Raw genomic sequence first — 18,602 nt, 5'->3', positions numbered from 1 at the left:
AAACTCACTCCATGTTAAATCCTTTGACATTCTTTACATATTCCCACCAAATATATGCTTTACCTTTAATATTGAATGTATCTATTCTGGCCTTCATGTTCTCTGAGTAATCATGTAATCTAAAGAACTTATTCATTCAAAGTAACCATGCTTCTGCATCTTGTGACTTATTCATTTATCCATCAAATATAAGTGGCTTGGATTTCTTGAACTCATCTCAAAAATATCCCGTGTCACTCCTCCTGTAAGGATGATAGCAATGATGACCATGGTACCTATCTGAACCATAACTATAATAAATCACATGTCCACTGCCTCAGCTAACAAGTGTATCTAAGAACCTGTCACCTCTAACTGTGTAATCTCTATCCAACCTATTCCCCCCATAAGACCTACTACCATATGCTCCATTAGTCCTATCCTCTTATCCATGACTGATCCTAAGTGGTCCCTGTATCTGCAAGTATGACAAGCTCTGAAGGATGACTGCATAAGCTCTGCTTATTTCTCCTATACCCTGGAAAGTATCTCTCATGACTAAATGATTATGTCATTATCTTCTTTGCAACTCCTTATTTTTTCCTTCAAAATTCTCAAAGTGTTTTCTATGTCAGGGGAGTACCCATCACCATGCTTCTCATATGATATATAGGGAGAGTATAGTGAACTATAGTCTGCCATTTTTCTAGTAATATTTGATCTTCTTCTTCCTGTAAGTATATCATATCAACTAAAACAAAACATAAAGATAACCAACATACCTTAGTATAGTTTAGGGGAGGATATCTCATTTCCATGATCAACCCGATTAACACAATACATGTATAAACATAATCATAGCAGTATATAAACATCATCACAATCATCATCGAATTACCATGCATGAGAATACCAACTACATACCATGACCTCATGCTTAAAAACCATAACCATGATAATGTATGCAAATAACATATAGACATTGACATGCATTCATGAAAACCACACACAAACAAGAAAATCATCCACTTCCACATGAGAATGCAACTGTAATAATGAACACCACCATTCATAGATAACATGCACATAAACCACAGTCATAATAAACACATATGTAACCAAAATGTATGCACGACAAACAGATCCCACCCATCGAGTCCAAGGGTTGAACCATGTTGTCATACCACTCTATAACACCCTCCTCTGACATTTACCCAAGCTAATCGGTCCACTGGAGTAAACATGTGACAAAGAGTTACTATGACATGATTCAACTCCCCAAGTACAGTTAAGGAAGTGGAATCAACAAACCAAAACCAAACTGACCTTCCACAGGAGCTACAGGAACTCTAGAGGATAACCAACCACTCCTAGTGCCCAAAACATCAATTAAATTTCTTTTTGGATGAAATAGACCCCAAGTCTCTCCTATGAAAATCCCTCCATGTCACTGAAACCCTCCAATCACTCCCACAACAAGCCTTCCATGCGACCACCATATTTTTTAGGCAATTCTATGCCAACAACCCCGAATTTTGAGCCACCTTTCTAGGGCTAGGACTTAGGCCTCTACCCAAAACTTGATGAAATTTTCATAAATGGTAAATAACAAGAAGCAAATTCCACTAATGCAAAACATAAATAAGGATCTGACCTAACTCATCCGAGCCATGACAGGAATTTCATCAAACACATCTTGAACATGTAGCATACAAGCCATAAAAACGCATTTGAACATATGGACCTCATACTTATCTGAGAATCATTAAAAAATTCTGATGCCATCTTAAATTAGCTACATTATCATATTTTAGGTCATTCATTCATTAAAATTTCATCTACTAACCAAAACATGATGAGAGTTGTAACTCAATACTGTCGTAAAACCATACGTATAACTATCATATAACCAGATAAATAACAACAATAGAAAAACCATCAAAGAAATATAATAAAAAATACATTTACACACAAATCATAAAAGGAAAATGGATCTTATTAACATATGCAAATCCAACCAAGTCAGGGACTTACATGTACCACCCGACCATAGATTAGGATAAACCAAATCTCTCTTTCATCCAATCACCGTTGTGGCATATTCCAAGCATGAATGTGGGATCTCATGGAATAACCAATCAAAGTCAAACCCATGATTTCCCGATGCCAAACCACCTCAACCCTCAACTAGTGATTCCACCTCACAATTGGACATCACTAACCATCACGAGACAGGTCTCTATCTAAGCTATCCAAGGCTCTAGAGAGTTTGTTTCAACCTATCTTCCAGGACTAGTAACTCAAACCACAACTACCATTGTGCTCTAGAGTATTTGTCAAACCAAGGCTTCCAGGACTAGTAACTCAACCCACCAAGGGCTTGAGAGCATTTTTCCAGCCAAGGCTCCCAGGACTAGTAACTCAACCCAAGCAATTACAGGGCTTCTAGAGTGTTTGTCCAATCAAGGCTCCAGGAATTAATAACTCAATCCACAGCTAAAGGATCATGAATACCAACTAGAAAACAAATATCAAACCCACAAGACCATTACTATCTAGGAAATGGCAAGGCTAGGAAAAAACACTGTCAATCTAGGAAATCAGCCATGCCAATGATAGACCAAAACTAGAAAACCACATGCATGTGCCATGCATGCCAAAACTAGCAAGGAAATCATACATGCAACTCGATACATGTAAGAAAAACCTGTTGTAGTTGTTGATCCCCCTGTCCTCTTGCACTTTCCTACTTTTCGTTTACTTCTTGCTCCAAATCCTTCATATGCCACACTCCTCCAAGAGTGCTCCAAGAAAACACTAAGTGTATAAGAGTATGAGAGAGAGAATATAATGAGAGTGTCAAAGACTGAACTGAAAAAAGCTAACACTGACAAAAAACTATGTATCGATCCTCATAAGCCTTTCTATTAATGAGGTCTCTATTTTCTTCATTTTCGATTATTTTCCTTCAATTTCCTCCTCACGTGCAACATGTGACCTTTCTCCTTCCTTTTCATATTTTCCATTATTTTCATAAATAAAATTCCAATAAATGCCTTGTGCATTTCCAAATCTCTTTCCATTGCCTTTGCCAATTTCCATATTCATTAATTAGTCACAAGTGATCTCCGTCACTGTGTTTTGTGCCTAACATTCAACTTAGAATATGTGTCCCATGACCTTGGTTATTATTTCTCCTTTAGTAACTTTATTACATGGATTTTTAACCTGGGGTTGTTACAAAATTAGGGGGAGAAGTGATTGCAACAAGGGTAGATGTGTTATCATCAATGAAAAAGGGTGAGATTGTTGAAATTTGGTTGTCATTTATTTACCCAAGCAAGAGCAAAAATAAACCTCACTTTTGATGACATAACTAACAAGGAATATCATGGTATTTAAGGCTAGGATCACCTCCATTTGAGGGTCCTCATCATGTTGATTATAATGATAGGTGGTATGTCTTATAACTCCTTATAGTTTAGGATATATGCTTCCTTAAATATTGGAGTCTCATTCACTTTTTAACGAACCCCAAAGGAGATGCTTCAAGCTATTTCTTTTATTCAAGAAAATTAAAACTAAATGGGTCTATCCTTGTCAAAGTTAAAAAGGGATTTTATTAAGGATTGAATAATTGAATTAAATTTGTTCTAAATAATTGTGGGGTTTTGGGCTTCAAAACTTAAAATGTCTAATGCAATTTGGCTTGCCCCTCCTAGAAGCCTCCATGACATGTATAAATTAATGCCTAATTTTCTCTCCAAAGCACATAACTCAATCTCTTATTCTTTATGAAGTTCTGCGGCCTTGTGTAGTCTTGAAAACCTAAAGAAGGTAAAAAAATTTAGGTTAATTGTTAGTATTTTTTACAAAGGTTGTTTTTTGGGCTTTTGTAATCATTTCAATCTTACTTTTCCCTCTTTTGACAAACACGTATAATAATTCTAAGGTAAATATATGTTTTCTTTTGAGGCTTTTGTGTGGGAGACTAAGCCCTTTCCTGAAGTTTTTATGGATGAATCTAGGGCTGGTTGTTGAGGATATTCAACCCCTATGGAAGGGAACTCTTGGGATTATTTGATACACCTTTCTATGAGAAATTTTAGACCGTGATAAGTTCTCTCTTTGTAGCTATATGTGTTCGCAATCATAGCCTCTTCTCCTTGTTTATTCAAACTTCTTATAGAAATATACAGTGAGGCCTAATCTCAAATATTCATATGGAATCTCTTATTGAATATATGGGGCAAGGTTTGTCATTTAGTTCTGAATTATGTGTCAAAGATTCCCGTCCTAATATGAGACAACCCTGAAGCATTCTGTGATCATTTGCGAAGGTTTGTTTCAACTTAAGGTTAAAAACAAAGGACTAGTTTCCCATCTAAGAGCTCACTTGAGGCCTATCTCCTGAGTTTCCTTGCATATTGACCATAGTAAGATCAAACGATTATATTCCTAAACCACACTACATGATAAACACATTTGAGATGAGCTTATTCCAAAGGCTAAGTGAAGCAATATTATTAAAGATTCATTGTGATAAAAACAATAGACCTAATCTGAGTCCATTTGAAGAAGTCTTTCACTGAATACAAAGGCATACTTCAAGCACTGAAATTTGAGGTATAACCTAAATATTTTTGCATGGGAATAGCTTGAAATTATTCATCAAGTTAGTTGCTTGTGACTCATTTCCATGTGTCACATTTTTTAACATTGAAGGTAAGGATTTGTTAGGGTCATTCTCTTTTTGACCAAATGAAATAAGGCTCCCGAAAGGCCTCATTGGATGTATAAAATACCTAAATTATTAGTCATTAAAATGCTTCACCTACTGTAGAAATCCTATATAATGGGATCAACATTAGTTGTTTGGAATCAAGGTCATAGTGTTGACAACAAGATAGGGAAGGACTATCAAAGCTTAGATCAGTGGTAGACATCTCCAAGAATTAGTGACACATTTGATACCAACTCAAGGACATCTTTAGGTACATTAGTGGGATTCTTTGCTTCAGCATACTTTAGATTTTATTTGATTGCAAAGTGTTTTTTTGATAAGAGGATGTTTTACATCTAAGCTATATCTACATCCTTGAGTTTGGTTGTGGTTGAGTTCCATTAAAGTAAGAGAATTTTTTTTAAAGTGTGACACGTCATTGCATCATCTATATCATTCATCAACAGTAAAAGAAATTTTGTTGAATATCCTTGTAAGTGGGTCATTATCCCTGCTACAAAATCTCACAATTCAATTCACTCTTTTATAATTTCAGTGTGGTTAGGTGGTGCAAGGTGGGAAAGTGAAGTATCCTTCAGGTTGGAGCTTGAAAATACTTCATAGTAGCATGGTAATGCTAGGGAAAGTTGGAGCCAATAAAATGAGGGAGCTAGATTGTCCTTCTAGTTCGAGCTGGTAAATTAGGGTGTTGCAACATCCTTTTGGGAGTTGGATATTCTTGATAAATTTTTTTTAGAGTACTAAGAAGATGGAGATTAGAAATGAGAATTTTTTTACTCATAAATTACAATAGAAAAGAATTCGGTGGTTTTTCTCTCATAAGGGTTTCCACCTAAAAATTTATTGTGTACTTTTGTTGTGGTGTGTGATCTGAATTCTTATTTTTGATTTACTACTATTGCTCTAAAAATTATTGATTAACCAATTGTGAGAGAAATATGGATTCACCCCCCTCTCAATATTTCTAGCATAGTCTCTCCATGGCTTTTGTTGGCAAGTATTACGGAAGGATCTGTCATCTCACACATTACCACATCTATCAATTAGTTTGCACTAGGGTTATTAATGTTATTCAATGCCGCAAGTGGGTCCAACCTATTCCTTACACCTTCTCTTCTTTCCACTATAGTTTGGTGTTGAGGTGGTTGCTTTTGAGTTCTTCTTATTCGTTCCACCACCATGAACCCATTTCCTGCCCGACTCAATGCCTTTTCTGAGGTTTGAGTTTTATTTACCATTGGACAATATAGATATAAATGCATGTGGTCATGACATCTTCTACATCTAAAAGAAATGTGTTCATAATCATGTATTTGTTTCCATAGATATTCTTGGAAATACATATCAATAGTTCTAGCAAAGGCTCTAATATATTCATATATATGAATATCCAAGCATATGACATGTATTGTCATTGCATTGTGGCCTCAAATGATTTAACATATTTCCCATGAGTATTTCCAAATCCCACCAGTGTTTCTTCCTCTCGAAATTCTCATGGTGATGAGTACATATGGATTTGTACTGTTCCTGTGGTGAAATTTCATTTTAAGTTAAATCTCTTCGTCCACCACCAAAGGTACAATCTAACAATGTTAAAGAAGTGTGGGTCATTTTCAAAAACTCAATGTCAATCTTCCAAATTTGCAAATATGAAAGAAAAAAATCCTCTATTACTAAGCTCGAACTTGATCTAACCTTTTGGTTTCCATTTGATCTTAGATCCAATGGGATAAGGATTTTTTCGTGGGCTAAATACCAAAGAATTTTCCTATGATTGCATATTATGCCTGTATTCTATAAACTCCCCAATCTAAGTAGATCAAACTTCATATTTGCGATCTACAACTACTTTTAGCAAACAACTACCCTACCTTCTTTTCTTAACTTGATTTTCTTGTTGTTATCGATCCAACTATTCAAAATGCCTCTAAAAGAATTAAGGTTTGAGGTATTTTTCTTACCCACTGCACTTCCATTAAAAACTATTTCCCTATAAGAAGGAATGCTTCTCCCTCTAGTGGCTTTCACCTTAGAAGAGTGGTTGATATTAACATTGTTCATAGTTTTCAATGATGTGTATGATTTCACAAATGTAAAAAATATTTTTGGTATCATGTGCATTATTTAACTATTTATGAAACTAGTGGGTACCGTGGAAGTGTAATAAATTAGCATAACGTTAACCTATATTAGCAGAATTACTAATAGTTTTTAAGTTCATAAATCTATGGATATACTTAGGAAATTGTTAATATTAAACCAAATCATAAAAAAAATAATGACTTAAAAATGCTAATAAAAATGTAGATAGTAAGGATTAAATCTACATTAAATATTCTAAAATATTTTTAATAACTGTCACAAGTTCACTATTGAGATTTATCTGAAAATTAATATTAATAAATTATGATATTAGCTTATAATACTATAACAAAATCTATTTAAAAACTATGAATTTCTATAATAAAATAATAGCTAAACCAAATTATATATATATATATAAATTAAATATATAACTCATTTATAAATTTATTTTTTATAATTAATATTAATATAATGAATGTAAAATATATTGTGAAATTAATATTTTGATATCTATCCATATAAAAATAAAATTACATTTCCAACCTTATAATAAATTTATTATAATATAAAATATTAAATTTGATATATCTTTTTCAAATTTAAGAAATATCTTATAGCTGGTCTACCTTGTTCCTCTTGGAAATCCTGTATCATATTGCCTTGTCCCATAGTTCGATGAAAGAGGAATCGCACTAGGCACAGATAGACTATATAAAGGAAGCAAAGTGTCAATGTTGCTAGCACCATCCAGCTTCTCTTTGAAAATATTTTCCCTCAGCCTTTTTGTAATTTGGATGAGTGCATCTCTAGCAACACTGGGGTCTCCAGTAACCTGAACGAGCTCCTCGGTCGCTCCTCTTTGCGAAATATGCGAATATTTGCTCCACTGTGCTTCCGCATCTCACTGATGATGTTGCCACCTTTACCAAGAAGGCAACCAATGTGCTTTGACGGAACAAGAAGCCTTGTACAAATGCCACCACCATCATTGTCATTGTCACTACTAGTCTTTCCTTGCAATTGGAGGACTGCCTCAAGCGTAGGTGAAACACCATCATTAGCCAACTCTGTTGAAGAAACTACAATTACACGTTCATCTGAATCTGATTGTGCGTCTTCAACCTTAATACTTTCTGTATTTTTGAAGTGAGTTTATGTCTATTGTAGATTCCCAAAATATTTCAAAATCTAACGAGCACTCAGGATGGTCCATTGCAGATTCCCAAAATATTCCGAGATCCAACGGGCACTCACGAACTTTTCCTGCATTACCTTTTTTTTTTCTTAGAATACGGAGAACTGTTTATCGCATGTGAACCTTAGTTGCCAAGTTCGGCCGTACTAGCAAAAAAAATTCGGAAATTCGCTGATTCGGTTCGGTACAGCGAATAATTCGTCGTTTTCCAATTCTGTACGGGTCAGCGTCTGAATAAAATTTTGGTCAGCTGCCACTACGCTGTGCGTCCACTGTGCTGCCACTATGCTGTGCGTCCACTGTGCCGCTGCCACTATGCTGTGTCTGTGTAACCATCGATCGGAACGTTCACAAATCGCTGCTGGATAAAATCATAAAGTAATTCGAGTTTTAGTCGTGGAAATTTGATAATTGAAAAATGATACAGCGATCTTTAATCCTAATTTTTTTTGTTTTTAATTCAAAGGTGAAAACGAGGCACACACCTCTCCTGAATTCAACTAAATTATAAATCCAGGAGTCGTAAGGCTCTGTGCAGTCGGTGCATATATTATATTATGTACTGTACAATATTTAACTTGAAACCCAAGGGTAACTTTACGTGGACTGTAATGCCAACGTGAGACCTTTTGCTGAGAGGTTCTCCAATCATTAAGCTGAGACTTTTTGCTCATAGGTTTTCCAATCATTGACATACAGACTGGATGATAATTTATGCATGAAGTGCTACAAACAAAGAAACCAAAAAAAAAACCAATCCAACTCACAGATAAATTGAACCCAACTTGGCACAGTGAAATTCAAATGAATCAAATGAAAAATATAAAATAAGAAATTGCAGTTACCTAATATAAAATAAGAAAAATCAATATTAGAAAAATCATAAAAGATATAAAATGATAAACTTTCAAATCCACAACCTTTATAAAAAAATAGAAAAGCAGTAATTTCTATATTACAAAAAATTATAAAATGACACAATTGAGTTTACAATGGATAATGCTTATGAAAAAATAGAAAAAAAAGGATAAATCCAATATTAAAAAAATAATAAAAAATGGAAAATGGAAACCTTAGTTGCACTTGCAAATGCATAACTCATATACAAAAGCATAGAAAAACGACAACTTCTATATTACAAAAAATTATGAAGATAAGTTTGCACTTGTGAATAAAAGAAATAGAAAAACAGTAACTTCTATATTACAAAAGATATAAAATGGCAAATTTCAGTTTAAAATGGATAACTCGAATGAAGGGGTCTATAACATTTTAGATAGGAGAAATTAACGTTGGAAATAAGTAAACATAAATATACTTGGTAGAGAAAGATTTAATGAATTTTCATATAATGATTGCTAATTTAAATTAAAAATAAGAATAAAAATAAATAAAAATAAAAATTAAGTATGTGTAAGATATATAATGTCGAATTTTGTCCGTATTGAATTTTATAAGGTCGAATTTTTTTCGTATCGAATCGAATTCGAATTTGGTAACTATGCTGTGAACTGTTAATGTGGTAGGAAGTGTTATAGGAAAGGCGGGTAAAGTTATAAAATCTGTGAGTCAAGAGACGCGTTCGAAGATCAAAGTTATAGATGCTGTTCCAGGCGTTGATGATCGCGTGATAGTAATCTTCAGCTCACCGTCAGGCAACGACAAGGAGAAGGATTGCAATGAGAATGAAGTTGAACCTGTGTGTCCTGCTCAGGATGCTCTTCTTAGAGTGCATTCTGTTATTGTTCAACAATCTTCTGGCAGAGATAATGACGTCGACAAAAAGAGACAACACAATGCTCGGTTGCTGGCTGCTAACAGCCAGATTGGAGGTTTGATTGGAAAAGGTGGAAATAACATTCAGAAGTTGAGGAGCGAATCGGGGGCACAAATTCAGATACGGCCAAAAGATGAGTTGCCAGGCTGTGCTTTTAGTTTTGGTGAAGTCGTTGTCATATCTGGAGATGCAACCGCTGTCAAGAAAGCACTGTATGCAGTTTCAGCTTTTCTGTATAAACACCCACCTAAGGAGCAAATTCCTTGGACTGATATTTTATCTGCAACGAACCCAACTTCACTCCTTCCTTCTGGTGTGCCTGCATTATTTACTCCGCCAAATTATGTTCCACAACGAGATTCACTGTTTGCTCATCACAGTTCAGGTGCTCCAAGAGTAAATGGTACTTATGCCTCCGGCCATTTACCAGCACTGGGAGGATATGGAAGTGAAGCTCGAAGTTCAATATGGCCTCTTAGTTATAACCCTGCTCTTCCCATTGCTCCAAAATCTGGGAATTCTGCTGTTGAGAAAAGTCGGGAGGAGTTTTGTATTCGAATAGTATGCCCAAATGATAAAATTGGAGGTGTGATTGGTAATTGCTGCAATATCTTAGTTGATTGCAAATATTCTAAGATCTGACAAACATAACTTATATCCATGAGATCCCAAAATATTCCAAAAATCTACCATCTACATAATCTCACCGCATCTACTTAAATTTTATATGCTCCTGGACTCTCGTCAAATGAATCGAGATTATCACAGCCTCCTAATATAAAATCTAAACAATTTAGAAAGACTCGAGGGTCTTAATTTGCCACTTTTATATGGCATGTGTTAGGGTTTACTAAGGAGGACGACTTGTTCACCCTGTACCATCAAGTTAATACCGACGTCTGTTGGTCAAGGTTTGGTATTTAGTAAGGCAATGAGGAGAGACGGGTCCGTTACTGAGTTGGGGTTAACCTATACCATCAAGTTAATACCGACGTCTGTTGGTCAAGGTTTGGTATTTAATAAGGCAATGAGGAGAGACGGGTCGGTTAGTGAGTTGGGGTTCTCATGTTAGAGACGGTATACTTTGAGTGGTTAGAATTAAGGGTATGTGCTTTTTTCCGCAAAAATCTCTAGGTTTAAATTGAAAGGAGTATTTTTTTTTTAACCTTTGAAGGTGAAAATCGCGAGGAATGGAAAGGAGGAATATTTCTATAAATTTTAGTGCTTATTTTACTATGTAATAAACAAGATAGTTTTATATATTAATTTCACTATAATGGTAAGGTTAGATTATTAATACTATCCGAAGAAAAAACAAACACTTTTTCCTAGAATCACTTCATGACAACACTCAATTATATTTTTATATTAATATTGTTAATATTTAGTTTTAATTTCCCTTATTCATTTAATATGGCTGTTAAATTTTAAAAAATATAGTGCTATTAAGGGGCTGTAGGTTTTATTATGGTGAAGGAAGAAGAATGATCAATTTTTTTTGGTACAAGTAAACAATTTAATTGAAACTTATCCTTTTTTAGTTTATTTAGTTAGAAAAAAAATTAGGGTGTAAGTAATTGTTTTTGTTGGGAAACTCTTTGATAATTATTAAAACTATAAACAATAACTCAATATAGGTGAAATCTAAGTTTTCTTTAATCTCAAATAGAGCAATAGAAGAAACTAAAATCTTAAACAATGTTTACTTATTTCATGTGACAAGAGTTTGAATAAAAGAGCTAATCCTTAGGCTAAAAGGACATACACAGTTAACATTAGGCCAATACATCAAAATGGGGAGGGATTCAACCTATTATCCACAATCATTGGTTTTTAATCAATCATTTCAACATTTATTAATCACATTTCTTAATGGCAAAGCTTGGGGGCGATAACTCACAAGACATAGCTCATTCCTTCCTACATTTGTAATCTCATCCTAATGATTCATATTGAATGTTGTAGTGTAGTAAAATGTTAGCATTGTGAGATTAATGTTACAACCATAAGGCCTATTGGGAGTAATTGTAATTAAGTAATCTATTTTTAAGTCTTTAGGATAAGGGATTTAGGTAAGAGAGCAAGAATTTTCAATATAGGTGAAGATACGAAGTTCATTTGCAAAGATAACTAAAGAAGAAAAATTCCTGGGACTTGGCTCGTAAGTCTAGTATTTTGTTTTGATTTTTATGGACCTTTGGCTTACTAATTACTTGTTTTTAGTTTATTGATTTATAGTTTACCTCTCTTTGCTTTTCATTGGTCTATTTTCTCCCATTTCCACTAAACTTTTCTCATGTTGGCTAAAGAACCTAGAAACATAAGCTTCTATTGAAAACCCCATTATGGAATGAGTTTTGGATTGTGATCTTGGTTTTTGGTCAAATGTGTTCTTTAGGATTGACATACATTATCATTTATGAAATGCTAAATTCCCTATTAAAAGACCCAATAACCATCTCTTCTTCCACTTTGGGTAGTAAGTCTTTAGTAGATAGTGCTTCCAAAATCTAATTTCATTTTTTAGGTTTAAGGCTTTTTTGGAGCACAAGGACAACATGGAGTTTAGGAGAGTCCTAAGATGTCATGAGGAGTAGATCAAGTTGAATAGGGCTTCACTACATTTGTTAACTTTCAGGTGCAAGAGAATGATAACGATTGTGTCACCCACTACATAAATGTAATGAACTTGTTGGTGCAACAAAAGAAAAGAATGAACATTTTGGAAGTCATATGTAGCATGCTATGGATTTTAATTATAAGCATTGGAGAGGACTCTCTTTTAATGATATGCGAGGAATTAGAAATATCTTCCAAGAAAAGTCGAAAGAAGATGACATAGTTCACCAACTCAAATAACCAATGGATATAAACCAACAACACTTCACCTAATCAAAATGAGGACAATGAGAGGTCAATAATTTTCACGGTTTTAGTTGAATTTGTTGATTTTAAAAATTATTTGTTAACAAATAAATATTCTAATATGTTTTGTGAATGTGCAACATGGAATAAAATTTTGTAGTCTTCAATAAATTGTCTATTATAAAACTAAAGAGCTTATTCATTCAAGGGTAAAATTCATTGAAGTAGACTATCTACAATTGGGTTGGTATTGTACTCACATGACATGGGGTTGATTTCAACCACTACCACTATAACCCGTAGGCGCCTACGTATGCCCCTTCCACAATCATAGTTCAATCAAGGGGATTTGAACATCAAACCTCCTTGTACATAACACTTCATTTTAATGGCCATCGCCAATTGAGCTTCCCCTAGAGGGTTCTCCGATTCTATTTTTTTCTTCGTTGGCTTAAACTACATGGGATCTGAACCTTGAATTGCCAATTATCCTACATCCCGTGGGCTTCTATATATATATATATATATATATATATATATATATATATATATATATATATATATATATATATATAAACAACTTAATATTGTTAGAGTTGAATATATTTAATAACAACTTAGCATTATTAGGGTTTAATATATTGAATAAACATTTTAGAGTTACAAAAAAAATTGGAATTATATTTTCATTTTTAATATTTATTTGTATATTTTATCAATTATTTATTATTACTATTACTTTCTAGGAGACATCTTTATATGCCATATGAGGAATATAGATGTTTCGGTCCTCAAGGGACACCTCAGGCTCAACAACAAGGCTCAAAGCCATTAAAACAAAGCTTATCATATTACTTGTGGAAATTTAACCTAGGTAGAGAGGATTGTAGATTTTTACTGTATATTCAAACTTCTTATGTGATATGCTAATATAAAAGACATGAATCTACTCTACTCATCAGTAGAAACATAAATTGATCGATGAAATCATGAACTAGAAAAGGAAGAATTTCAACCGCACATAACACAATATTTTCCTAGGGAAAGAAACTGCTCAAAACCCTGACTATATATAATGCATTAAAGAAAAGATCTAAGAAGAAAATATAATGCTTCAATCTGAACAATATCTGCACAAGTATAAACTATCTCACTGCTTCACAAACCAGCTCAAGCGAATAGTTAGCCAAATTTGTTGCTTGCCAAGCCCCTACTTCCTTGCACAATCCCTAAGGGAATCAACCCATATTTAATTGGGAAAATCCATCACCACAATTGCACAATCCATCATAAGCCTTCTAATGATTACATGTACCATCTGTACCACTTGGAAAATTGTACAACTGATAGGACACTGTCCCTAAACTCTAATCTCAACCGGGCCTTCCCCTGAACTGACATGCATGAGTTATTTTTGAGTGAATTATTAGTTATCAAATTGATCATTGAATGTGAATCAAATTCAATTTAATTCACTTGGCCACTCACTAGTACCTCCAATAGTTAGAACTAGTCTAACTGAATTTAACTCAGTTAAACTGAATTAAATAATTACAAATCAATAAGAACTCAAATTGGACCCCTAAAATTGAGGGATTACTCTACATGACTCTAGATAGATTTCCAACTCGAGTTTACTAAGCCAACTAAGTCAACTTAACTTAGTTAACTGTTACAAGTTGCTATGAGAATAGAACTACAATTTAATTCCTAATTTAATTCAAGGACAAATTAAATTATGACTTTTCTAGATGTTATTTGTAACATTTCTTGTTTCTCTTTCAAAATTCCCTCTCAACAAGAAAGGAATTAAACTCTATCCCGATCCAGTACATTTGGAATTTTCTATATGCAACTCTTGTCACTGTTGTTGTTGCTACTGCAACATTTGCAAGCAAAATGTATCCAAACAAAATAAATTGAATCAACTGTGTCTGCAGCTGTCTAGTGGGGAAATTGTGTTGTTGCTAACTCTACTATTGAGCCTCTTACTCTACTTTCAACAGTACTCTTCACTCCTCATTATCTGACTGCCACTCATTCTCCTGCTACTAAATACTATGGGCCCCCGTAGCAAGGTAATGCTCCATGAGACAAAAAACACCTCAATGGATCTTGCCCAATGTCTGAACTCTTGGAATTAAGGTTTCATATCACCCCACCTCACACCGGAAGGTATGGCTGCATGTGCTTCTTCTTCCCACTTGGGTCAAAATTCCCCCTACTAGAGATCTCTGCTTGAGTGGATGTCTCCACTCGATCTCGTCTCTACTTCTCCAATTGTGGTTGCTCCAAAACGTGTTGAGGCTACTTCTAAGGCTGCATGTTGAGAGGTAATTCATGCTCCCTCTCAACCACAAAGTCTCTAACATTTGCCTTTCTCCTTAAGGCTTTGCATGCATCTTCTACCTTAAGTGCATACAGGTTCTTGACTCGCACACCGACTGGTTTCACCTGTCTCATGGCAATGTGTCTAAGGAAATCCTTTCCTTTGCTAAAAATCACATCATAGCCATGATGTTCCAATACCATGACAAAGACACGATTCATGTTTAGTCCTTGAACATACATCAAATCTATGAGCCTGAGATGGGAGCTAAACTCCCTCTTAGAAGTAATAGTACCGACGTCGGTCGTGCTATACTTCCATCATCTCTAAACTCTATGTTGTACTTGATGTCTTTCTCCTCCAAGTCACTAAAGATATCTCTATTTCGTGTCAAATGGAACAAGGCGCTACTATCGAGATACCACATGCTTCCCATTACAATTATTTCCATGCATGCAATGAGAGTAAAATCAAGTTCAAATTGTGAATCTCACCTACTACCACTACTGTAGGCTCCTTCTTTCTTGCTTTCTTCTATGGGAATTTCATGGCATAGTGCCCGAACTCGTGATAGTGAAAACACTTGATTTTCGACAAGTCCTTCTTCTTGCCACCCTCCTAACCTTGGTAATTCTTTCCCTTGGCTTTATTTTCTTTGTTGACAAATGAAAAGTCCTCTTCAACTTCTTTGGATGAGGTCCCATCTCTGGTGTTTCGTTGAATCTCTTCTTGTACCAAGTTGGACCACATCAGCTCCCACTCTGGTAGCTTCTCCCTCCCGTTAACTAAGTCCTCGTAGTTGTGTCAGCTCTTGGGAAGTCCTAAAAGTGTTAGACTCACCAGATCATATTTAGTAATAGTAACCCTAACAATTCCAACTCAACTTAACATTGGGTGGACTTGGTCAAGCACTTCAAAATTGAGTCATCCTTCTCCATCATGTTTTTTCTAAGCTTTTCCTTCAATGCCAACTTATTATGGTCACTACTACTTTGAAACATGTCTATCAATGCCTTCCATATTGCTAATGGAGTTTCCTTATCATGGAGATTCGAGATAATATGATCTCGAACTCCTTCTAGGATAATCCTTCTCGCCTTTGCCAAATATTTAGCATCAGATGTTGAAGGCTTTGAGATATCACGATTTATGAATTCATGTAGCCCGTTGTCTTCTAACACTGCCTCCATCATGTCATTCAACTATGTAATTTGAGTTTTATCTAGGAAATACTCAAGTCTAAAACCATAAAATGACATCCTGTTGACTCTTAAGTATGAAACTGCAAATTCAATTTCACTTGCATAAAAAACTTGTATTCTCCTCTTCTATAATGACATTAGCTCTGATACCAAGTAGATTTTTACTGTACATTCAAACTTATTATGTGATATGCTAAAACAAAATACATGAATCTACTCTACTAATCAGCAAAAACAAAATTTGATCGTTGAAATCAAAAAGTAGAAAAGGAAGAATTTCAATCGTAAATAACACAATGTTTTTTTGGGGAAAGCAACTGCTCAAAACCCCAACTATCTATATTGTGTTAACCAAAAGACCTAAGAAGAAAATACAATGCTTGTTCAACCCGAACAATCTCTGCACCAGTACAAACTATCTCACTACTTCATAAACTAGCTCAAGCCAACACTTAGCCAAATTTGTTGTCTATGAAGCCCCTACTTCCTTGGGTAATCCATAAGGGAATTAGCCCATATTTAATTGGGAAAATCACTCACCACAAATGTGCAATCCATCATAGGCCTTCTACTGATTGCATGCACCATCTGTATAACTCAGAAAATTTTACAACTGATAGTACATTATGCTTGAACTCTAATCTCAATTGGTTCGTCTTCTAAACTGGCATGCATGAGTTATTTTTTAGTGAATTATCAGTTATTTTATTGATCACTGCATGTGAATTAAATCCAATTTAATTCACTTGACCACTCACTAGTTCCTCCAATAGTTAGAACTAGTTTAACTAAGTTTAACTCAGTTAAATTGAATTAAATGATTACAAGACAATAAGAACTGAAGTTGGGCCCCTAAAATTTAGGGATCACTCTACATGACTCTAAATAGACTCCAAACTCGAATGTACTAAGCCAACTGAGTCAACTTAACTTAGTTAACTGTTACAAGTTTCTATGAGAATATAATTATAATTTAATTCAAGGACAAATTAAGTTAGGATTTTTCTAGATGTTATTTTTAACATATCTTGTTTCTATTTTCAACAAGGATACCATTCTTACCAAACAAAAAATAATGTAGACACCCTTTTTTCTACGCCACATGTAAACATTACTATGTGGATTTATTGATAAATGTAAAATGAGATGGAGGAGGGGTAACTATTGATTTTTATGTAGCATCGAGAGATATTCTTGCATGCTAAGAGGCCTCCTACGTCAACCTAGAAAAATTATAAGAATAAAAATATATTTTATTTTATTTTTGGGTTTCATGTAGGCTCAAAAAGGACAAGTTGGCCCCATCATGAAAAGGTATGTCTCTGCGGGTAATTGTACCCATTCGTATTATATATATACACATGATGTGACAGTTCATTTGACTCACTAACTCATCATCTCTATGATATAGAAGGCACTCATGGGAATAGGAAAAAGGATGAAATAACTAAAATTTAGATTTGAATAATGGGCTCTAGACTCCTGTATTTCTTTCCTTGAAAATCTAGTTGATAAACCACCCTCTTTGTGAGATCACTCTCTTAGACTAAGCATAAATTCATCGAGCCTTAGATGAATCCTTGTGATTGACTTTAAATATGCAAAAGAGTCATTGTGGCAAATTTATTTCCTGGTACACAGACACATTAATATTATCAGAGTTGAATATATTGAATAATAGCTTAGTATTATGAGGGTTTAATATCTAGAATAAACATTTTACAACTACAAAAAAAATTGAATTATATTTTCATTTTTAATATTTGTTTTCCCATTTTATAAATGATTTATTATCATCATTATTATTTTATATGAGGTATATTTGTATCCCATGTGAGGAATATGCATGTTTCTATCCTCAAGAGGCTCCTTAACTCTACGATGAGGCTTGAAGCCAATATAACAAAGTTTATCATATCACTTGTGGGAATTGAACCTGGGTAGAGAGGGTACCATTCTTACCAAACACTAGAAATAATGTAACAACCATTTCTGCTATGACTCATGTAAACATCAATTTTTGAATTTGTTGATAAATGTAAAATTACAGATATGGTTGAGTTGGAGGAGTGGACATAGATTAAGAGGTTTGAGGAGGAGGTGTTTCTTGTGTAAGTGATTACCCAAAACCAAACCACTTCATTTATTTTTCCCCATCTATCTCTCTAACGAGGTAATGTTCTACTTAGAAAGCATTTAAGTAGTGTATGGGCCTTTGAAAGTGAAGGGAACGACCCATATGGCTTCCCTTCATATAGGATATGTTGGTAGAAAAGAAATCATTCAAAAACAAAGACAGTGGACTAGGTAGTGGAGAGGAAAAGAGGTAGAATGAGAAAAATAAAATGCAGAGGAGCAAGCAAGGCACACAAAACATGAGAGGATACAACTAAGGAGAAGGATAATTTGGAGTGTTGCATTGG

The 18,602-nt window shown here is 34.5% G+C and overlaps 1 protein-coding gene across 1 annotated transcript; it reads left to right on the top strand.

Annotated features, from left to right (window-relative positions):
• Positions 1-9,431: 9,431 nt before the first annotated feature.
• On the top strand, positions 9,432-10,425 carry LOC149207117 (KH domain-containing protein At4g18375-like). Its single transcript, XM_089397932.1, has 2 exons — positions 9,432-9,447; positions 9,533-10,425. The coding sequence occupies exons 1-2, from the start codon at positions 9,432-9,434 to the stop codon at positions 10,423-10,425; spliced, it is 909 nt and encodes a 302-aa protein (XP_089254058.1).
• The last annotated feature ends 8,177 nt before the right edge of the window (positions 10,426-18,602 follow it).

The sequence above is a fragment of the Pinus tabuliformis genome, chromosome 1_2, assembly GCF_031772625.1.
Source record: "Pinus tabuliformis cultivar Carrire ecotype Pingquan chromosome 1_2, CPIR1, whole genome shotgun sequence".
Classification (NCBI taxonomy): Eukaryota; Viridiplantae; Streptophyta; class Pinopsida; order Pinales; family Pinaceae; genus Pinus; species Pinus tabuliformis.
This window is presented reverse-complemented; position numbering and strand designations above follow the sequence as displayed.